A 23,076-nucleotide genomic window follows, 5' to 3' on the forward strand; every position below is an offset into this window, starting at 1 on the left:
AAAATATTATATTGATTATTAATTCCCCTCTTTTTAAAAAACATATAATATATTCTAAATAAAAAAATAAAATAAACACATAATAAATTTGCATAATATTTTTATTTTTTGTATGGGTTATTTTTTAATCGATCATTAAATAGCCTTGAAAGAAATAAAGTCTTAATTTTTTTTAAATACCTACCAAGAATTTTTATATTTAGGGAAAATTGATACAGGAAAGCGCAAAAAGAGTAATAAACGATATTTTAATCCATTCTCTTAGGCTGCTCCTTATGTAGAATCTGCCACGACGACAACACATATTTTGTATATACCTACTATTATGGTTATAGCTGACACGTCTCTTTCTACTGCGATCAAACCGTTTGGCGGTGACTTTGCAGCTCTATTCTATTGTCTATATGATCCCGTCTCAATTCCTCGCCATTTTTCGAGGTTATTTAGAAATATCAGCAACGATTTATCCATTAAAACTACACAATCCGTGTAAGGAAGTGTCTATTGAGTCGAGATTTTTAAATGGGGGTGCTCAAAAACTTCCTGACCTATGAATTTTATAAATTAATGACTGAAAAAAAATGAATTCGGTGAAACGAAATACTATGCATAAAAGCACACACTACTACTTCACCCTTAACCTACTGATGAGGTAATAGATTCTTATACAGATAAGAAAACCAAACATAATAAGTAACTTCATTAAAGAAAAGTGAATGGTTTTCTTTGGATACCATAAAAGAAAAGAAGTATCAATCATTGGATTCATTAAAAAAATTCCAGGAATATTCAAACAAACAAAAATTAATATAATTATTTATAGAAAAATACATCTTTTAGTTCTCCTAAAATTATTGGACGAATTTTATTCATAATGAGAAAATTATATTACATGTGTACGTGTGTAAGTGTACAATAAAACGTTGGAAAGTTTTGTGAGAATAAAGAAAAATTCCATTTAACTTTCATATTCTCACTTAATTTTTATTATACAAAATAGCTATAATTTCTTATTCGATTTTGTCTTCCAGAAAAGTCTAAAACGTTAATTGATCGATCTAAAGCTCCATATAATAAAGTACCATCGAATGCCAAACTAAATACTGGCGAACTCTGTTTATGGTAAGTTGATAAATAATACATCTGAAACAAAATGATTGACTTTCTATAAAATTGTACGTAAATAGGTGTTACAATCAAGGATGACACTACGTAGCCGTCGGTGAACAAGTGCGATTGCTGAGAAAGGTCCCCTCCAAAATATAAGAAAGTAAATGGAAAATGACTTGCAGTACTTAACCATAATTTAAACTCTCCAAAATAAAATCTGGCACTTCGAAAATTAAAAAAAAAAACACACATTTTGGCGATTTGAGAAATTTTTTTGAGCTATAGGTATGAGGGTATCTTAAAACAAGGTCAATATTAGATCCGAAGATCTTATATCGCTTCAAAGGGCTTCTATAAGCAAAATTGTTATGACTATTACAGGACACTGTCTAGATTTCAGGAACGCTGAACTCCTGGCTCTGGCAGTGTATCACGATTATTGCAGGATCTGTCAAAGTGGGAAGGAGGAAGAAACGATGCCTCTTCTCTGTGACTGCCCAGCTCTTACCATGAGGAGATGGACTCACTTGAGCAATCCTTTCTTTGAAGACCTCTCCGACCTTAAGTACGTTGACGTCAAAGTACTCCTACTGTTCATAAACAGCTCCAAATGGTTCATGGATAATTGGCCGAGGATGGGCTCACCTTTTTCGATATCGCACTCAAGGACAAACACTCTGTGCTGAGAGAAGCCCCTTCCAAAAATAAGAAAGGCTGTGTAATTTAAGTTCCACATTTATGGTATTTCTCGGATCTCCTTGTTTGCTTTCTAATATGGGGCTAAGACCGAAGGCCGCATAAAGAGATCAAGATTGTGTTGTAGCAAAGTAGGAAGAAATTGAAACAAATTAACTCAAAATTACTACTTTCAAAAGTTGATCTTAAAAATAAATTTCAACTTACTTGAATTGAACTTCGTTGACGTTGATCCCATAACGTAATTTTACCATGGCGTTGTGTCCCACACATAATCGTATATAAATCATCAGTTTGTATACAATATAGTACGGAATTATGTGGCTCCAACCAACTGGTTACATAAGTACCAACACGTTTATCCCATAAATGTACATAACTATCATAGCCACATGTAAATAAACAATTCTCATCTAACCAATGCATATCTAATATACCAGCACCTGGTTTCATTAAACCGGATCCAAATAGTTTTAATTCTTCGCTATAAACAAAAGAAAAACTTAACAAAATAAGTCTAAAAATAATTTATTAGAATTGGGGAATATAAAGGAACAGAATAAATTATACTTGCTTCTGTAAGGGGGGAGGGGGTAATCAAACTACACTTCATAAAGACCATCAAAAGAAAATTGTATTATGTCAATTTGTAATATTCAATGAGTTAATTCTGTGATGTACAGAAAAAAATTACTCGAAAATTGCCTTGCAATTAAAAACTTTTCGAGTTCACTCTCTTGCTATGGAAATTTTGTAGGTATAAAAATTGTAATCAAAATTAATGGACCTTGATCTACAGTAAAATTTAGCTAAAATCATTTCATAAAATTTTACCTTTGTACGTCCATAATTAAGAGGGCAGTTTCATAAATACCACCAGTCCCAATAGCTAACGATCCACTTTTATTGTATTTTAACGACCATATTCTATCTCGCAGAACATAGGTACCAATTGGATATATTACAGAATTATTAACACTGTCTAATTTAGGCCATGGCCACATATTTAATATGTGATTTCGTGTACCGGATGCTAATGTATATGGACCAATATCAACAGTATTTACTTCGGAACTATGATTATTTTTTCCATGTATCGATGAAAATTTTGGATCTTTTAAATTCCACATAGATATTGAACCTGAACTGTAAAAATAAAAGATTCAAATGTTAATTCTAAAGTTGAGATCTTGGCGCTGCAGTAGCAGAAATTAACTACTTTATCAATTACTTTTATTCGACAATTCCGCTAGAAAGACTATCTATCGATTTTAATCGGAACCTTTTTACAGATCACTTTATTGATAGATGTGGTGTTATTATACAGATGTGATGTTTCGCCATAATTATGATTGTTAATTATATGCTATTTATGGGACAATCCTACTAAGGAAAATTTTATCTACCGATTACTATCTGGAGAAATTGTCCACTCTTGCGGGCAATACCTGTCTCTTTTCTGCGCACAGCATACACAACAATCAACTGGCCGTCTTATATATTTGTCTCTCTTATAAATTTCTACTTTTATTTACTCTACAGTTAAATAGGAACGTTCAGTTCATTATCTATGTCTGTGGTAAATTGTAAACAAACATATCTGTTAAATATTATGTATCTATAGGCGTTGTAAACTATAGTTCTTTTTTCTATCGTTAGATAGAGTCTTTCTTAGTATTAAAATCACGGATCTAGTAATTATAGTAGGGATGTAGTATAAAGTCCTACTTTAGACGAGGGGGGTGTATCACTCAGGAAGGAAAGAATATGCCTACTTTTGATTGGCTGCGGCTCTCATTTGCGGGAAATTCAAATAGAACGATAATATTTCGTGTGTTTTAGATTTTAATATTTCTATATCCATGGTTTTAGATTGCCTAAAGCAATATGCCTGCTTTTGATTGGCTGCGGCTGTTCGTACTCTCAATTGCGGGAAAATTTAAATGGGTAACGATCTTGGGATACCTTTAATGGGTATCTTTCTATTTAAAGTAAAATCTTTTACCCTAAAGAAAAAAAATGTTTTTTTTTTTGTTTTTAAATAAAATTTAGAAATCAATTACAAATATAATATTTTTAACTAATTACCCTTGGATGAAGGAATATACCTTTAATATTCCTATGACCGACTAATTACCTAAAGAATATATAGTAAATAATTCGTAAAATAATAAAAATAAAACTTCACTTATTTAAATTAAGATTAGGTTCACGGGTACATAATTCAATGCATAAATAAGTAATAATATCTGGATGACCGAGCTTTGCAAGAGTCATATTTTTCACTTTAGACTACTCAAACGCCTCCTTTTTGTTATGTTATAATTTGCATTGTATTTCATTAACTACGTTATACACCAATAGATGTCTGATGAATTTTTCATGAAAAGACGGATAAAAGGACATTTCTGATAAATGAAACCTAGCTAGATCGACTTATCGCCCCAAAAAACCCCTACATACTCATTTTCATGAAAATCGTTGGAGCCATTTCCAAGATGAATGAAACCTAGTGTTACAACTATTATAAGTTAACTAATGAAATTCATAAGAAGGCTTAAGAATGTCTCGAAAATACGTCGATTAATTTTCAATATTAAATTTCAACGTATTATAGAATTTTTAAAATATGAAATTAATGTAAAAATTTATGTGGGGAAATTCTTATATATTTAAACGAGCAATTCTTGTATATATATATACAAGAATTGCTCGTTTAAATATATAAGAATTTCCCCACATAAATTTTTACATTAATTTCATATTTTAAAAATGTGGGGAAAAAATTTATGTGGGGAAATTCTTATATATTTAAACGAGCAATTCTTATATATATATATATATATATATATATATATATATATATATATATAAAAATTGCTCGTTTAAATATATAAGAATTTCCCTACATAAATTTTTACATTAATTTCATATTTTAAAAATTCTATAATACGTTGAAATTTAATATTGAAAATTAATCGACGTATTTTCGAGACATTCTTAAGCCTTCTTATGAATTTCATTAGTTAACTTATAATAGTTGTAACACTAGGATTGAAGATTGAGTATTCACTAAATTGAATAGAATATTATTGCGTTTAGGTTAATTATATCGTTGAAAAAATTGTTTTAGAAATAAGCATAAATATCTCACGTATTTATTTTTCTTTACAAATTTTACTTTTCTTTTGAATATAAGATTATTTATTCATGTTGTCCACACACGTCAACCATATGTCAAACATGTTTCCATGCTTACAAACGAATCAAAAACACTTAAAGAAGGGTTTGAGCATACTTTCAGCATGCGTCTAGTTAACAGCCAATAGAAAGTAGGCACAATGATACCCTGCCTCTTCCCCCTGAGTGAGATTCGCCCACCATAATTAAAACCCAATAATATTCTAAAAACCTACTTCTTGTCAAAAAAATGTCATTTTTATAGAACCACTTGTTATAATTTAACAATATTACTATTTTAGTGCTACCTATGACGTAAATATCACAAAACTATTCTTAATTATTTGATAAATTATTTACCTAGAGCCTGTTAAAAGTAGATCATCTTTAATAGCAAATCGACACATATCACCATCTTTTTGTATTAATTCTGGACCTTTTTTCAACCAATCAAAACCAAAAGAATCCCTTTTATATCGTGTTATTGTACATCCTTGACTCACCCATAAATATTTCTTTTCTAAATGTAACCAAGGCATATTTGTAATTGTTGTTTTTAATAAGACTTTTTCCTTATATTTTCCTATCCGCCAATTATGTGATATACGTAATTTTTCATAAATTGGTTCTATTATTTTCGAAGATCTGTAAAGTAACGAGAAACAAAAACAATTCTTAGCATAAACTCTTGATAATTATGAATATTTTGAAATGAGTATATCTACTAAACCAATCCCAAAGTGCTTTAATGGTCATACAACCTTAATAAAAGTTTAAAAATAATGTACCTTTCACGAATACTGTGCTTTATTTGATTTGTAACAATTGGTAAAAAGTTTTTTTTCATTTTAAACAATCGATTTAGTTCAGCATCAACAATTGAATGTAAGCGTGTGCAAGTTTGAGATATTCTACATAAGTCTTGTAAATTAAAATACTTAAATATATGTTGTAAAATTTCAACAGGTAAATTCGATAAATACGATCGTTCTGTATCACTGTCCATTTTCGATTGTTGTTTCTCTACAAACAAACATATAATATTTTGAAATTTGCTCGAACTTATCGAATTCATTAAATGATACCTTTTATCTTTTCATAATAAAATTTTAAATATTTTTTAGTTTCCTCATTTAGAAACATCATTTTCACAACTAGTTCATTTAAAAAATGACATGAAAATACTATCTTTGTATCGTTTCATCCACTTCATTTATCATTCTTTTTGTTTATGTTATTTTTCCTCTGTTTTTCACATTAAATTCAATGCGGATATTTTAAATGATTTTTCAATTAATTTTCACATAATATTCGTGTAAATTCATAATTGCCATGGAAGAAACTGCGAAAAGTTCCATATGAATATTTTTTTGACAGATAAAAATTTATTTTGTTCCTTTCCTTGTGCACCCCTTCGTACCCCTTGACGTAAGAGGTAAGACATCCAATCATTTCAAATATACGTGGTACCAACGTTAAATTAGTAAAATTGTGGTAAATTTGAAAGTAAAATGTACAAAATTGATTATGAATGAATATATTTGCAAAATTATCGATTTTATTTCATCATTATTATTGTACTTTTCAAACAACTTTTTTTATCGTCGAATATATTGTATTTTCACGTAATCTAAAATAAATAACCTATTTTCGCATTCATTCTTCTTTTTTGGGACGACATTGTATTCCCATAGATCTCTGTCATAAAATTTAAAATTGGCCTCGAAACTGGTTAGCAGCTCTTTAGAGCGAGATATTTGTTTGTGTAAAAAAATAATAAGAATTACCTTCGATCGTTATTATCCAATCGCCGTGTCTGTTGTGGCTAACTACGACCAGGTGTCTTATGCATTACCAAATCATCCTACCCGACCCAGAAGCTTGATGCGTCAGTAGATCATAAAATATTCTAATAGTCTACGGCGTAAGGGCTTTTAACACCAACAAAAAAATTAAGAAACTTACCTTTAAATCTGTTTAGATTCTGAGTTTTGCAGAGAACTACTATCGTATAGTCACTCTAAGGTCAATTTGTGTATTAAACAAGAAAATAGCATTAAGAATTCCAGAAGACAGAGAAGAGATGATGGAAATTTCGAACATATTTTGGATACGGTCCCATCACATTTAGAATTATTTGAAAAACGCAATGTAAACTGATACTAAGTAGTAAAGGAAGCGGAAAACCATTCAGTTAGGGCTGATCAGAGTTACTTGAACTAATAGCGTGATTTACAAAGGATGTCGTCCGTACCTAAGCATATTGGTTTGAAGAAGCCGTCATTTTTGGCGAGTGTTGTTTTGCAATAGCGTTGAAATTACAACTACTGAAGAAAAGAAGAATCTCAATACATCAATTAGACCTTAGAAACGATAAGCAACAGCTGATTGTTCGTTTCCTGAATTTAATTTGAAAAATGTTATTAAAAAATTTTGAAATTTTTCGTCGCTGTTTTCTCGGATAAGACGGATTAAGAAATTGTTCACCCGTAGAGTTTCAAAAATTAGCGTTCAAAAACGAAAATTTATTGTCAATTTACACTCTTTGTGCCCTTTTCTTACTCTTTTGACTATTAAGACTTGCTGTTCATTTTTTTTAAATTTCTCCTTTTTGCAGAAATTATATGAATTTGACTGTCATACATTTGAATAAGTGTACAAACTACAAATGTCAATTTTAACGGACTGTATTTTTATGCATAATTACACAATTAATTGCATGTTTGTTTGAAAACTTCCACACGCTTGTCCCCTTTAAGCTCGACTGTAGAAACGTGCCTATTTTGTCTTATGGATAATGCACCTCTGCACACTTGCTTTGAGATTCATTATTGTAATTTTCACGACAGAAAAAAGGAGAGATAATCAAAAACGTCTTATGTTTTTCAATGTTTCATTAAAAGAAATTTATTAAATTTTTGTTTATTACTTTATGTAAGGAATGATTAAAGCTGATAATCTTGTTTGATATTTGTTAGTATACACATTATAATAGTCTCAAATCGATGAGGATAATCTGTATATTGCCAAAACCATGATTTAAAATGAATAATTATTTTGTTCATAACGAACTAAAATTGGTATTTTTTTTATAAAAATATTACTCTAAAATTTATGTTATCAACCATCATACTTTATTTCATTACTTACGAAAGACAATATTTTATATTTTCAATTTAAAATTGTGACCAAGTTGTATTTCATCATTTTGACACGGGGCGCAAGTAGTGGTCGTTTAGCAAATTATTTCTTTGCAAAGAAAATTCTTCTAATTTGAGCGATTTTTATTAAAAAATTGTTTAGTAACTTTGTTTCTTATCGATTAAAATTTCTATTACATTATTATAATTCCTATTGAAATAATTTTTCAAACGACTTTGCGCAATTTCTGCCAAATTTTTGAACAATTCTTATCCATTTTGTACAATTTAACAAGCAACTTGAAATATAAAATCAGTTTTGAAATATTGAACTAACTATGAACGGATTTTCTGTTGTTTTTTTGGATATACAAGGTAAGTATAAATCAAATTAATTCATCTGCTATACTCAGGTTATTTTTAACGAAACTGACTTTTCAACACTATCAGGTTTTAAAAATTGGAATGATAAGTAGTGATATATTACTAAGCAATCAAATTTCTTTCAAATTTCTTATTTTACCCTTAGAATAGCTACCAATTTAGGAAAATTAGGCTTGTTCAGCCTAATGTTTCGGGTACACATTCAACCAGCGAGGAAACTTTATTAAGTTTCTTATCAGTGGCTGTTGAACAAGCAAATTATATTCAGACAGTCGATTTTACCGCAACTATTCTCAATGAGCAGGTTACGTCACTTTGTAAATTCTAAAACAAATTCAACGACATCTATAAAGGCACAACTATCTTAAGTTGTGACAATAGAGTTGCGAGTTTAATGTTAGAAATTCTCTAGAAAATTACTCACGAGTCCATTAGTCTAACAAAAAGCGTCCAGAAAAATAAATTTAAACAAAAATATTATTAAGAATCGTTGACTAAAAAAAATCGAAGAATATTCGTGACGCTTTGAGATTGACAATTGCATATTCTCAAATTGTGAATAATTTTTAGTTATAACTTTCTGATATTAAATAGTTTTCTACAGCATTAATGTTCCTTCGTAACTATTGTTTACAAATTAATCGAACAATCGCTTAAGATCACTGCAGAAAAATGTAAGGGAATCTGGAAACCATTTCTGATCTATGCAGGACGGATTTGCTTTCAAAAAGTTTCTTAGGATTATTAAATTCAATTTTAAACAATCCTTGTATATTATCATTAGGTTCCACTTATTTAGAATGTAACTACAATAAAATAGGACGGGAGTTTAGGTGATGCAGTGCTTTTATCAAAAAATTCAGTTATAAATATGTTCTATAAAATCAATAAATAAAAGTTCACATTTCATCGTGTTTTTACTTTTATTTTTCAATATTTCAACTCCCGAATTTATATGTAGATCGTTGAATAACATTCATAAAATCAAATAAACTGCCTCTAAAGGATGATATATAATTAAAAAGAAATAGATACCGCAATGTAAAGATAACTGCCATTAAGAGATTCACTTTTGTTTTGGAGACGTAAAGTAAGAACAGATAAACTAAATTAATTTATACAACAATAAAGAAATAAAAACCAAAAAATAATAAAATTAAAATAAATAAACACAACAATATTCAAGGTATTGAATTAAAAAATTGTGAAAATATCTATTATGTATTTTTTTTTAAACATAGCGTGTTGCTTTCTGGTATATAATAATTAAAATAAATAATTATTTCAAGAAGTATTTTCCTTTTTCTTTTCTTAAAAAAAAAAAAACAAAACACATATGGCCTTCTTTTTTAAATCTTTAAACAAATGTATTTTATATTTTTAATTAAACACAAAATTTTTGTATAATTCTATTTGTCGCCTGGTTCGACTTCTTTTTTCTTAGAAAAAAAAAATCTTGTGGAAATATGCCAGGCCTACAAAGTAATAAAACTAAAAATATTGCTTTGTCCCTTTGAAAAATTAAAAAGTGGAGAAAAAAAAGTAAAGAAAAAAGATAAAATACATGTTGTTTACAATAATGCATTTATATAATGTTTTTTTATTATAAAGTGATTCGTTCAAGGCGTGTTAATTAATTAAAGGAGGCAGCGTTGATCACAACTGCTTATTGAAAAGCACCTGCAGATTCAATATGAGCACTGCGGTAGTTGGCAGTTTACTGACAATTTCCTTAGGATCACTATATATTTATTATACTTTGTGTTTTGATGTTGATGTTTGATTTGATTGGTCTAGAGTTTGTTTTGATTGATTCAAATAAATTATTTTTCATTTGTTATGTGGTTTTGTTTAGTAGTCATCCAAATCGTACATATCATCAACTGAACCTTCTTCTAATTGCATGCTTTGGAAGTCCACCTTGTAACGTAATATACCTGTAAAATAAATTTTTTTTAAATTAAAACTCAAAATTTATTATGTAATTTTGACAAATATAGAATGGGACAAAATAACCAATAGTTTTTTTTTTTATCTAGAAGTACTCTTTTCATTAGAAAAGGATTGGGATGTGCAGTTTTTTGCAATATTTTTACAAATTTTATATCGATAATGTTAGAATAACGCATAGTCGCATATTGTTTTGTTTGGAGTAGTTAATGGGCCTTTGTCCTAAATTTTTTTTATTGCTTCAAAGGACGTTCGTTAATGACCACTATGAACAAAACAATAATTCGCGAATATTTGTTGTATCGTTCGCAATGATGATACCTTGAACTGAAAAAGAAATGCTTGGAGTTAAGGAATATATTGCAAGGAAAGAGAGGGATTTGTTACTTTCTCTAATGATCGAATAATTATCGATCAAGAAACACTTGGTTATAATTTCCCACCCTGTATTTCTAAGATTTTATATGAACATTAAAGCAAAACCAAAAAGTAAATTTTAAAATAAATAGTTTAGTAAAATAGTTATTGTTTATTCGCCAAAGTTGCTGTTTATTTAACCCAATTTTGGAGGAACGATTTAATCATAGAATATATAAGATGTCATTGAATTTGAAACTATTTATTTCAATATAGAACCCATTTGATTTCTTTCTAGCTAAATTTACTTTTAACACAAGTACTAACGCAGATAAAGCCGTGAGATATAGATTAAAAAAATATATATTGTGTTATCATTTTTTTGATACCTTTTTATAAAAGAAAAAACTTCCAGAAATTGTTAACTTTTAGTTTGAATATATTGCGATTAAGGTCCAAATTATCTGAATTAACTGAAACCCCCAACGTAAGGCTAGAATTAAATCAGATACATTTCATAATACTTGCTGATATCAGCCCGCTTCGCTAGACAATTTTATATTAGAATAGACAAAATGAATAGTTTAATGCACAAAGTTTACAGGCTTAAACTTTGGCAGGTAAATATAATCACTGAATTAATACAAAGAAATGATTTCTATATTTACTTCTAAGTTTCCTCGCCCTCTGCTCGATTGTCATAGCTTCTTATGATATCGATCTTGCATATGATTTACTTAAAATTTTATTCAACGACAAGAATAACTTATATGAAACTGAAGGATGAATATTCGCGCGAAGCAATAGCAATATTTTCAATAAAAATTAATTTGAGATACGTTAATTAAAGGAGATAGTTTTGGCACATATTTAATATGGAGCCCGAAAGCTTGTATGAATACGGCATGCATTTTGACATTTTGAGGGTACTAATGTCTTTAAACTACGCTGACTTTTATGAATTGCAAAAATTCAACTTTTTATTACCCTAGTTTTAAAAAAATTAGTTCTGTTACTTAATCCATACAACGATACCCTAAGCTTTTAAGATTGTTTATCAAAGCTTCTGAACTACTCTAGAATTTTTCCGAATTTGTAGAAACCGTAGATAGAATACTGGAGCAATAAAATTTAAACGACAAAAATGGTAATTTTATCCACAAAACATGGATTGAAGATAACGAACTATTCCTTTGTTGCATAAAACTTTTTCTGTAGATAAATTCTAGTTTATCAATAGAAATACGAATACGGGTGAAGTCTATTCAATGGATTTCGAATAAAATAAAAAAAATCACTCCACAATCAATTACAAATTTAAAATATTTATGTGTGTAGGTAATCGTGCTTTATTATATTAAAAAGAAAGGTGGAAATATGTAAAACCTTGAGGCAATTATAGAAACCTGTTATTAATTTGCATAATAAAATACATAAATGATAAATTGAACTAATGAAATATAAATACGACATAAAACTATGAAAAAAAATGAAAATTCCTACTTGGAAAAAACCTTCAAAATAAAAATTTCTAATTAATATAACCATGCTAAATAAATTAAACTATTAACTATAGGCTAAGAGTCAGAAACTTAATTTACAATAATTCACTAATTTTCACATTAAAATTGAATCAATTTTTTAAGTTAAAAGTGGTAGAATTTTTACTTTCACGTTTTATACTTTTTTTGACGCTCTCAAAAGAACCGCCGGTTAGGAAATTCAGTTCCACGTAAAATAAGTCTAAAATAATGATTCAACATAATATGAAATTTACTGTAATACCGTAAATTAGCCAGCTACTGATTCCCGGACTATCTATTCCACTATTTAAAAAAAAAGTAGCATCTCTTTGTGAAATCTACTGGATAAAAATAAAAAAACACCAAAAAACAAAAATTATCACGTTTCAAGCAAACTGAAGAGTATAAAAAATCAAAATTTTCTAGAAATTATTAATAATCCCTGATACCTGTGTTAGTAGAAAGCAACCGTTTTATTTTTTTATTTAAAGAACGAAGTGGATCTTAATAATCGTCAAGATCAACATCGTCCAAAGGTTCATCGGCCTGAAGAGATTGAAAATCGACTTTGTACCGCAGAATTCCTGTGTAATTCCCGAATGCATAAAGAAAAAGCAAAGCAAATATTATTATTATTATTTTTAAATTAGCAAATTTTTAAAATTATTAAGCTCATTGGTTTTAGTTAATTAAATTAAATAGATTAATTGTTCAAGGACTGGCTCTTATTTTTAAACATTATTAAATTTATAAACCTGTATGGCCATATCTATATGGCTATAGGCTATTTATTGTACACAAACGAAATGGAGAATGAAAATTTATTATTTCTATCGTCCAAAGATAATACAAATCTTTAAAAACCCCCGACTTGGCTATGTAATAATCCCCACTGGTTTCTGATGCGGCGTTATGCATAATCACGGGTAGGCATGAATTGTCACAAAATAACTGAGTAACAATATCGTTAGATGGATTTTTCCCAACTAACGAATGATATTTCCAGGGCCGAAACTACAATATAATTTTTCAATTTTTTTTTATTTTATTAAATTGAATTTTAGCGCCTCTAGTGTTTGCAATATCAATTACTTCATACTTTAATTCAATTGGTATACGTCAAATATGTATCTAAATCTAAGCACATAAGTAAGTTGTTACCCAAATACTATAATTTTAGGAATTTTGTTATTGACAAAATACTGTTATTTCTACTTTACATTTACACGATATTATTATAACGAGTGATTTTTGGATGAACCCTCCAAATATAATTTTGCCCCTTCTTTCAGCGTTACTTTCGACCCTGAATACTTTTATTAATACATTTCTGAAAATATAGCATATCTTGTTATCTTTTTTGTGTCAAAAAGGACCAATCAGCGCTAACTCAAACCAATAAAAAAGGTGACATAACACGGGTTTGTCATTTATTGACGGTGGTTCGTGTTAGAAATGATATTCGAAAAAAGTTATTGTATTTTTTAAACTCTATTAACATCCACACCACCGCGGAAGTGGAATTTTAAGCTTCAATTTTACCAAGTTCTACATTAAATATAAAACCCTGTTATAGATTGCAAAGAAAGAAAAGTATATACTTTCTGTTTTATTGAAATTAATAAAGTTGTTTCAATTTCCCAATAAAAGTATAAGTGGCATTAATGGGGATTTTCTAATGTTAGCTTTTTTTTTGAAACTGAACATTATAAATCTTGTTCATCTTAGCATGAAAGATGTTAAAAAATATGAACCAATTCGATTGAAGTTATACAGATAAAAAAAGTAATAGGAAAAATAGGAAATAATCTCACCTCCAATGCCACCAAACCCTCTTACGAACTGTGATCCTTCTTGAGATTTATCAGTAATAATTTCTAATGTTGCACCAAAATTCTTATAATTATTTGCAAGCCATTCTAACAACGGTTGACATTCAACTAATTCTAATTCAACGCCACTCTCTTTATCTGTAAAATGTGTTTTATCCTTTTCTTGTTCGGGTGTTAAATGTAGAACAGTTTCAACACCAGACGTGTGATTTTTTAATACATATCGTTGAATATCTAAATTTTCCCAGCAAATTAGTGTTTCAACCGACCCCAATTCTAAACCTTTCAACGTATCTTCAACACCAAAACAATATTTGCCCGTATCTTGACTAATTTCATCAAAATAACGACCTATTAATTTTTTCTCTTGAATAAATTTAACATTTTGTAATGATTCTGCCGCTAATTCAATTGCTTGATTAAAACCATTTTCGCCACCATAGGATACATCCACTAATTTTATGATTTTCGCTTGTAATCTAGGATCAAACATATCAGATTGACTGAGTTCAGTCTTAAAATCAGCACTACCAGCTAGAATTAATCCAGCAATATTAGGCTTGTCATTTGAAATAAAAAGTGTTGTAGCAACTTCAGCTACTTTTCTAACATAATTGTGTCGTTTTTCCATACGTAATCGAGCAAAACGTAACGCAGATTGACCACCACGACCGTGTTTTTTTGGTAAATCTACAGTGAATTTATGTAATACTTCACGAGTATTACCTTGTAGTGTACCAAATAGTGCTCCATTACCATCCATTACAATAAAACCAAATTTATTATCGTCAGCTAGAAGGGCTGTTAATGCTTCAGTATGAAATTTATTGTCACATAAATATAAAGAGGTATTGATTGGTTTAAATGGTTCAAAATCGATGTTCACTTTCTTTTCTTTACCTTCATCGGTTACGATTGTTCCACAATAAATTACTAATCCATTTGGTGGAACTAAAACAACAAAATTATGTCTTAAAGTAAGATATTTGTATTTTGAATAAGATTTTTAAGGGATTTGAGATTACAAAATATAAGGAACAAGATCTGTTGACTGATTCGTACATCTGGGACGTTTAAAATTTCAAAAACTCATATTACCAGCTTAAAAATTGCCGCATTTATCCCTACTTTAGACCATAAGTTCAATATTCTTTAATTTTACTTTTTATAATTTTTAAGATCTTAATTGCACCCTTGTATGTGATAAAATTAGTAAATTAAGCAATAAAAATTGCAAGATTTAAACAAATTCTCATTTTTTATATCTTTAAAGAAAAATTAGGATCCGGATGAAATTATCCTGGTTTACTTTATATGCTGATTTTGATCAAAATTATGATATAATACTTGTCATGTAGAGTAATTTTGACCCAAAAAAAACGAAAATCGGATTCACTTGAAGATTGGGCGAATGAAGTCTTACAAATCAACTGAATTTATGTATTTTTGGATTCTTTTAACCTTATATATTTCAAAAACAGACAACAAAAACTTTTTTGGGTATAAAATACTTAAAATCATGCATTGATAAAATCATAAAAGTTTTATGAAAGCCAAAAGACAGAAAATTCATTTTTTTGTTAGATAGTTTCCAAGATAATTCTCGATTTTCAAAATTTGTGGGTTATTCTGTATGTATTTAAGTATTGTCAAGGATTTAATGCGTCCTGATTTCGAGCCTATTTCTCAAGCTCTTCATTCATCTTCTATGGATTTTTATATTTTTACGTTACTTTTGACATTATATGAATTTATATAAAAATGCGCATTGTTTTTGTTTCTTTTTTGTAATTTTCCTTTTAGCTTAGCTTACCCTTCCCTCCCAAAAATTACCTAATATAAAAGGGATTATAAGTAAATGAGTAACCTTCAATTTCAATTGCTCCAGAATTGTATTGAGGTTGCATTGAGCAATTTTTTTCAATTTTATTAAAATCTGATTTGCCTGTTTTTTTATTTCATTATAAAAAAACAATCTGAATACTTTTAATATGTTGTCAATACATTAGAATGGTGTAGTTCGAAACAAGATCAGATTCGAATTAATATAAAACATTGTGAGTCATTCGAGTCTCGATAACCACGAAATCAGGTATCAAAAAACATACTTTTTTAAGTAGCCCAAAAGAGATATGTCTTAAAATCTAAATTAAACCAGATTTAACTGTATTTTTTTTCTGTATTGGTGGGTAGAATTTATGTTTAACCATGAGATAAGAAAAAAGAAATTTACAGAGATCGCTTTAATCGACGCCATTTTGTTTAAAAAAAAAAAAGATGCTTTGAATTAAAAACCATGTCTAAAACAAATTTTTGGAATTTTTTTTTGTTTCAAAGCATCTTATGAAAACTATTTTACTTGAAATGAAAATTTTTATAACATACCTTTAGTGTATAATTTAAGTCTATGTTGTACAGATGTGATTGCTCCTAATACAGATAACCTATTTACTCGAGATTTAATGTTTGATGCAGTACCGAATTCATCAGCTAACATTTTACTGACTCGAGATATTTGATCTTTTGGAGGGATAATTAATGATATCATGCTTGTTCCATTTCTAAAATAATAAAAAATATTTCATAATGTTAGCCCATATAGACCATAAGGTCGTTGACATGGCATGTTTCTACACCAAAATTTTTATGTTTTTTATAAAAAATTGCAATTTTTTATGCATGAATATTGAATAAACCTTGATGTACATAACAAATTAAAAATATTTTCATTGAAACTTTACCCTCTTGCAAGCTCCAAACTTTTGATCAATTTTTTTATTTTCCATATTTCAACATTTCGATCAGCTGAAGTTTCTTCGTTGGACATGATTATTTATTCACTTAAATAAAAATTATAATAAATCACAAATAACTTTTTCTAGCATAAAAATTAATTAATGAATTGGGGTGCCAGTCTCGTGTCAAAATGGCCGCAGAAATATTTGCAGTGTGACGAGTAGTAAATTCAGAATCACTCACGAATCAAGTTTATATGAAATATAACTGGATTACACCGGTTTGTCGCGGTAAGGTATATTATTCTTTTAAAATTTACATTTAGAGTTTGATTTCTGCAACAAACACTTTCAATACTTCGTCACACTGGACAGCATGCCATGTGCTAAAGAACTTAATGCAGTTAAAAGAGGAAAGAAGCTGTCGACGTCACATACATTCCCACCTTCAAATATTTTTATAATGGTGCGTTTTTTATAATCATATGATACTACAATGACAACAAATATTTAAAAATTAAATTTTACTAGATTTTTCATTTTCTTAATTTTCCATACCTTTTAATTTCCTTTTTGGAAATGTAATAATTTTGAAAATTTATTGAAAATTTAATACTAAATTTGAGTATTTGGTTTGAAAATGTTGATATAAAAAAAAAAACTAAAAATTCCTAGAAATTGACAAATCATGTAATCAAAATGAAACTATTTCAAGATAAAAAGATAAGGAAATATCAAGTTTTTTAATTTTTTAGGGCATTTTGAAAGAAAATAATATAAAGATTATTTGAAAAATGGGAAAAAAAAGTCAAATAAATATATAGAAATGAAGTTAGGATTAAATCGTAAAATAGTTGTAACTGGAGTTACAATTCTTACCGCTGGGTGAGCTGAAGTATTTTATTATAAATATTGTACAAAATTCAAATATTATGTTTCTTAATTTTGATTGAAATAAAAATAACAAATAGTCTAAGAGAGTACACATATATAGTATTTTGTCTACCATCTATAAATCATTGATTTATTTTTACCGAATTCGAATATACTTCAATCATGTTAACAGACTACCCGTTACCAATCCGCTTCGCTGAAGTATTCCAACTTTATCAAGAAATTCAATTTTCAACCACCTAAAATTCCCCTAATTGATTCCCCAAAATCCCTTGGACACTACAAAATTTCGGCTTGATTTTGCCTTTCGACTACAGAGCTCCCATAATATTGTTTAGATACTTAGGTTTGCACTTCCAAAAGTGCGATGATCCCTTTTTAAAATCGTAAAGAGGTAATAATCAGAAATTTGGGGTTCTACCTGGTTTCCTTGGATTTCGAAAATCACTTCCTTCGAAATATAGAATAAATACCTATTTAGTTTTAACGCCCAAAAAAGGGAATTAGGATAATTAATTGTGTGCGCTCTTTTATGACCATTCTTCTGGTACCAAACAACAGAAACATATATCGAATTTTTAGAATCACAAACCAAAATGATAGTAAATGATACATTTTTTTAAGGATTTCTTGGTTGATTTATGAAATTGAAAAAACCAAATCGATATTATTTCAAGCATTTGATCCACGTTTGTTATCTACCATTGATTCAGATCCAGTGAAATTAACAAAACCAACATCTTACATATGTTTACCAAAAAATCCACATAATCCACTTCATTTGCTCGCTTCATTATGGAATGAATTAAAATTTGAATATGCGTTACGTTTAATTAACATGACAAAATGTGATGTACAGGAATATCGATTAAAAGCAACAAAAACGTTAGCTAATTTAAAATTTTTAGAGACATCAGATTATCAATATTTAGCACAAAAATTGGATGCTGAAACAGCTACTGCGTTATCGCGATACAAAGATGTTGATATTAGATTATTTATGAATCCACCGAATAAACAAACGCTTAAATATCATTGTTTAATGAAATCGTTACAAAATCTTCTGACAAATTTAAATGTTATGTCGAAACATGACTGTTTGCTATATTGTATTGATAGTGTGTTTCAGGTAAATATGCATTTGTTTCCTTAAATATTGGGAGAGTAGGTACTTTTCCGACCCAAAATTTTTCATAAACAAAGAATGTGACTGAAAGATGTGACTTCAGTTCAAGTGCAACTGTTCAATTTACAACATTTTCGATTTTCAACAGGACGACACAATTATTATCGATGATGACTGTACATCACAAGAGTTTCGAAAAGGTATTGAAACCGATGAATATTTATTGACGTGTTTAAAAACAATTTTACATCATTCCGATATGAAAGATAATGCCAAGGATATTGTTTCTCAAAAAGGATTAGCCGTATTAATGGAAATACAACAACGATATTCAGATAATCGTAAAATATTAACTGTATTAGCAAGTATTTTGGCAAATGTATGTGTGTATCCTGAACATAAGGAAGAAGTATTTCGTACTGGTAAAAAAAATACCTTGTAGATTTATAGTTCTTTCACGCGAATGAGGGTTGCATTTACAGTATCGAAAAATAATTTCGTTTAAAACTTAGATTCGGTCAAAATGCAAAAATAAAATCGCCTCTTTCATCTGTCAAAATTACCTCCTTTGGCGGAGAGGAAGTAACAGAAGAAATTAATCATTCGCGTGAGAGAAACAAGAAAATATTGTCACGGTAGAACAAGATATCTAGTATTATACCCAAATTTTAGGATGGCTAAGTGTGTTGGCAAAATGGACAAGTCATCCAAATCTAGTATTATCAACAGTTGCATCAAAAGCTTTAGCAAATTTAGACGCTGAGTTTTCACAAAATGGTGCATTCAAACGAGATTTATATATATTGTATCCGAATTATCGTAATTCATTCGAACCTAAAACGGATGTTGTGCTTGTTCATGGTTTGTTAGGTGGAGTATTTTTCTCTTGGCGGCAAAGAGATAAAGAAGAAGAGGCAGTAGGTTTATTCGGTAAGAAGGGGCCTTCTGAACGTAAAAGGAAGAAGGGTAGGTATTTTTTTTATTATTGTGATAAATGGTCAAATATCCATTCTCCAAGAAATCCAATTTTGAAGATTCCTATCCTAGAATTCCTGGATCGTTTATCCTTTTTGTCAGCATGGGCTTTTAAGATATTAAATAAAAAATTTAATTGAAATCATTAAAAAATCGAAAAAGCACAATGAGGCGGACTCTTCTGAATTTTTGTCGGTAGTGGGGCGACAGTTAAGCTTTCAAGAATTGTGTATGAAAGTTTCGAGGTACAAACTCACCTTGCATTGAATAATATGGTTTTGCAGATCTGAATAGATAAGCGACATTTCAATTTATGCAAAACCTTAGATAAGGAGACCATTCCCTGTTTATGTCCTTCCTATAATTTTAATGGCCGATTAAATTAATTATAAAACTGCTATAACAATTAAGCCTGAGTATATCGATTAATTTTATTTAGATGCTTTAATAAAAGGAGATGATGATAAAAGATCCAAAGATATAATCGAAAATACTTCTTACGAATATTTTAAGATAATGCAAACCTACAATGAAGAGAGATGGAAGGACATTGGTAAGGACTATGAAATGGTTATGTATGATTCTCCTGAAGATAGTTTAAGAGATGCCGGATCTTTTACTTACCACCAGTAAGTTTTGCAATACGATACAAAATTTTAATAAACTTCTTAATTTTAATTTCTTGCATCAAATAGGACGAAACTTCATTTTGAAAATGAAGTTAAAGACTTATTGAATACATCAGAATGTTGGCCAAAAGATTGGCTTTGTAAAGATTGTAAATATGTACGATTAATTGGTTTAAATTATGATACAAATCTTTCATATTGGGCTCCAGTATGTCCTGATCAAGAACAACTCACATTACGTCAACGTAGCCAAAAATTTATTCATAATTTGACTAAAGCACATGTTGGAGATCGGCCAATTGTGTGGATTTGTCATTCTATGGGTGGATTATTGGTTAAACAAATGCTTGTTAATGGTAATAAAATATCAAATATTCAATAATTTCTCAATATTTGAAAGTTTAAGGATATGGGTCTTATGCTTTCTTACTATTTTCTAAGAAATTGCTTGAAATTGATCCGATAAAATGATATTATTATGGGTTTTTGGACGATATCTTAGAAAATATTCTTCCAATTATCAAATGTACGCGATTTATATATTTTTTGGGTTAAAATTACCTTAACTACTGGGTTTTATTGGGAGATTTGAGACCAAAATTTTTTCTCAACTTTTCACCTTTAAAATTAGAAAAAAATCACAAATAGCTTTTTGTTTCAAAATTTGATTAAAGTAAGTATATAAAGTAATTTCGACCCAAAAAATACAAGAATCGGGTTTATTCCCTATAATTTGGGAAAGATTTTCGACAGTAATCTTGAATATTTATCTGATCGCTGAAGGATTTTTGAGTTTCTAAGAGTTTTTTTTATAGAGATAATACTATAGAGCTGTATAGACATAGGAAACACAATAAGTGAGTTTTTGATTGCAGTGACAGAAGTAGAAAAAGACAGGAATTGTAGGGGTATAAGAGAGATAAAGGTATAGCTATACGCGCCTACTATATCTGGTCTCTCTCTACTGCGATAAGCCGTCTGGTGGCGACTTTGCAGCTCTATGGTATTATCAAATTTTATTTCTTGGTATAATATAAAGCGCGCTAACAAAATTCTATAAATTAGGTATCGAAAAAATTAAAAGTTTGTTAGCGATTTGAATACAAATCATTATTTAATGTAATTAAAACCCCAAAAAACATAAAAACCCACTTTATTGTGGAATATAAACTTCCGATATAAACTTAATGGCTAGTTCATTTTCTGTTTATATTTTTTTCAGCGATGAATAGCGAAAATGAAAACGAACGAAAAATTGCAAAAAATACAAAGGGAATAATATTTTGTAGTACACCTCATAGAGGTTCACAAACAGCTTTGATCAAAGATTTAACTGCTTCATTAGTATGGCCTACTATTGAAGTGCAAGAACTCAAAGAAAGTAAGACAAAATTTTTACCTTACAATCTTTATCAATCGAGTTACCATTGATGTTTTGTTTCAGATTCTCCTCACCTGCTAGAATTAGATGATAATTTTAAAGAATATTTATTAAAAAATAAGGGTATTAAAATAATTAGTTTTGTTGAATCGAAACCTACAGACGTATCACCTGTACGAATAAGTTTTGCATTTGTAAGCAAAGAATCAGCCGATCCAGGTATTGGAGAGTTTTATGTTTTACCTTTGAATCATCTGAATGTTTGTAAACCAAAAAATAGGTGAGTCAAAAATTATTTTACGAAAAACCTTTGGTTAGATTAGAGTGGCAATCCGGGGGTGGGACAACCTTAAACAAAAAGGGTTCACCCATCCCGGCCACTATTCCATGAATCATTTAGAGCTGTTTAAAAAAAGCAGGAGTGCTTTGACTTCAATGGACTTAATGTCGGAGAGGTCGATAAAGAAAGGCTACCTCAAGTGAGTCGTTTATTAAATTTATTTTTTATTTTTATAGGAATTCGTTTATTTATCGAAAAGTAGTCCAAGTTGTTAATGACGTTTGTAATACGTGCCGTATCAGCAACTGGAAATAAAAAAATTGTTTATTTAAAATATTTATTTATGTTTATGGATTGTTTTTGTTGCCATTGTAGTTTTCGAAAAATATAAACAAATTTTTTATTAAACATTTGTTGCTTTGAATTTTCTTATAAATTTTTAGGTTTTTCATGGTAGGAAAAGTGGTATAGGTAATAAACTTATATGAATTTTTTTTTTAAATATCCTTAACTATAATAAAACAATTATTTACTTTTGAGAAAAATATTTACTTTTTTTTTTTAATATAAATAGTTAACAAAACATAAAATGGGCACAGTAAAATAGCTACTTTGCTTTTATTATCTAAATAATTTCCTTGGACCCTATCTTTAAAAAAATACTTTTCTTAGAAAATTAATTTTGGAAATGCAATCACAAACATGTCATTTTGTATAATTCAAATTCAATAATGACTAAAATCTAACAAGCGCCTTTTTGTACTTTTTACATAGATTAGATATTTTTCAGAATAGGTAATATTAAATACGCAGTAATCTACGAACCAGGTATTATTGCCATTTTATCCCCCAAAGTTTGTTTAGTATTCTTTGTCTGTGAATTA

General features: G+C 29.0%; 3 protein-coding genes across 4 annotated transcripts; 1 reads left to right on the plus strand and 2 right to left on the minus strand.

Annotated features, from left to right (window-relative positions):
• Window positions 1-786: 786 nt before the first annotated feature.
• LOC123299217 (F-box/WD repeat-containing protein 4) lies at window positions 787-6,403 on the minus strand. Its single transcript, XM_044881519.1, has 6 exons — window positions 6,072-6,403; window positions 5,775-6,009; window positions 5,347-5,631; window positions 2,641-2,952; window positions 2,014-2,290; window positions 787-1,143 (listed from the first exon to the last, which is right to left on the minus strand). The coding sequence occupies exons 1-6, from the start codon at window positions 6,130-6,132 to the stop codon at window positions 988-990; spliced, it is 1,326 nt and encodes a 441-aa protein (XP_044737454.1). The 5' UTR covers window positions 6,133-6,403; the 3' UTR covers window positions 787-987.
• A 3,552-nt stretch (window positions 6,404-9,955) lies between these two features.
• On the minus strand, window positions 9,956-17,306 carry LOC123299219 (eukaryotic peptide chain release factor subunit 1). Of its 2 annotated transcripts, XR_006535309.1 has the most exons (5): window positions 16,914-17,306; window positions 16,558-16,733; window positions 14,155-15,123; window positions 12,790-12,924; window positions 9,956-10,447 (listed from the first exon to the last, which is right to left on the minus strand). XR_006535309.1 is itself a non-coding variant. In XM_044881520.1 (4 exons), exons 1-4 carry the CDS (start codon window positions 16,997-16,999, stop codon window positions 10,362-10,364), a joined length of 1,317 nt encoding a protein of 438 aa, XP_044737455.1. In that variant the 5' UTR covers window positions 17,000-17,300; the 3' UTR covers window positions 9,956-10,361. The 2 variants fall into 2 exon arrangements, 1 of the variants encoding a protein (XP_044737455.1); XM_044881520.1 differs by lacking the exon at window positions 12,790-12,924 and having other exon boundaries at window positions 16,914-17,300.
• Window positions 17,307-17,317: 11 nt separating this feature from the next.
• On the plus strand, window positions 17,318-22,507 carry LOC123298667 (protein SERAC1). Its single transcript, XM_044880759.1, has 10 exons — window positions 17,318-17,373; window positions 17,663-17,792; window positions 18,426-18,930; window positions 19,076-19,349; window positions 19,600-19,857; window positions 20,342-20,531; window positions 20,598-20,887; window positions 21,754-21,912; window positions 21,976-22,192; window positions 22,429-22,507. The coding sequence occupies exons 2-10, from the start codon at window positions 17,734-17,736 to the stop codon at window positions 22,505-22,507; spliced, it is 2,031 nt and encodes a 676-aa protein (XP_044736694.1). The 5' UTR covers window positions 17,318-17,373; window positions 17,663-17,733.
• Window positions 22,508-23,076: the final 569 nt, after the last annotated feature.

The sequence above is a fragment of the Chrysoperla carnea genome, chromosome 4 (assembly GCF_905475395.1).
Source record: "Chrysoperla carnea chromosome 4, inChrCarn1.1, whole genome shotgun sequence".
Lineage (NCBI taxonomy): Eukaryota > Metazoa > Arthropoda > Insecta > Neuroptera > Chrysopidae > Chrysoperla > Chrysoperla carnea.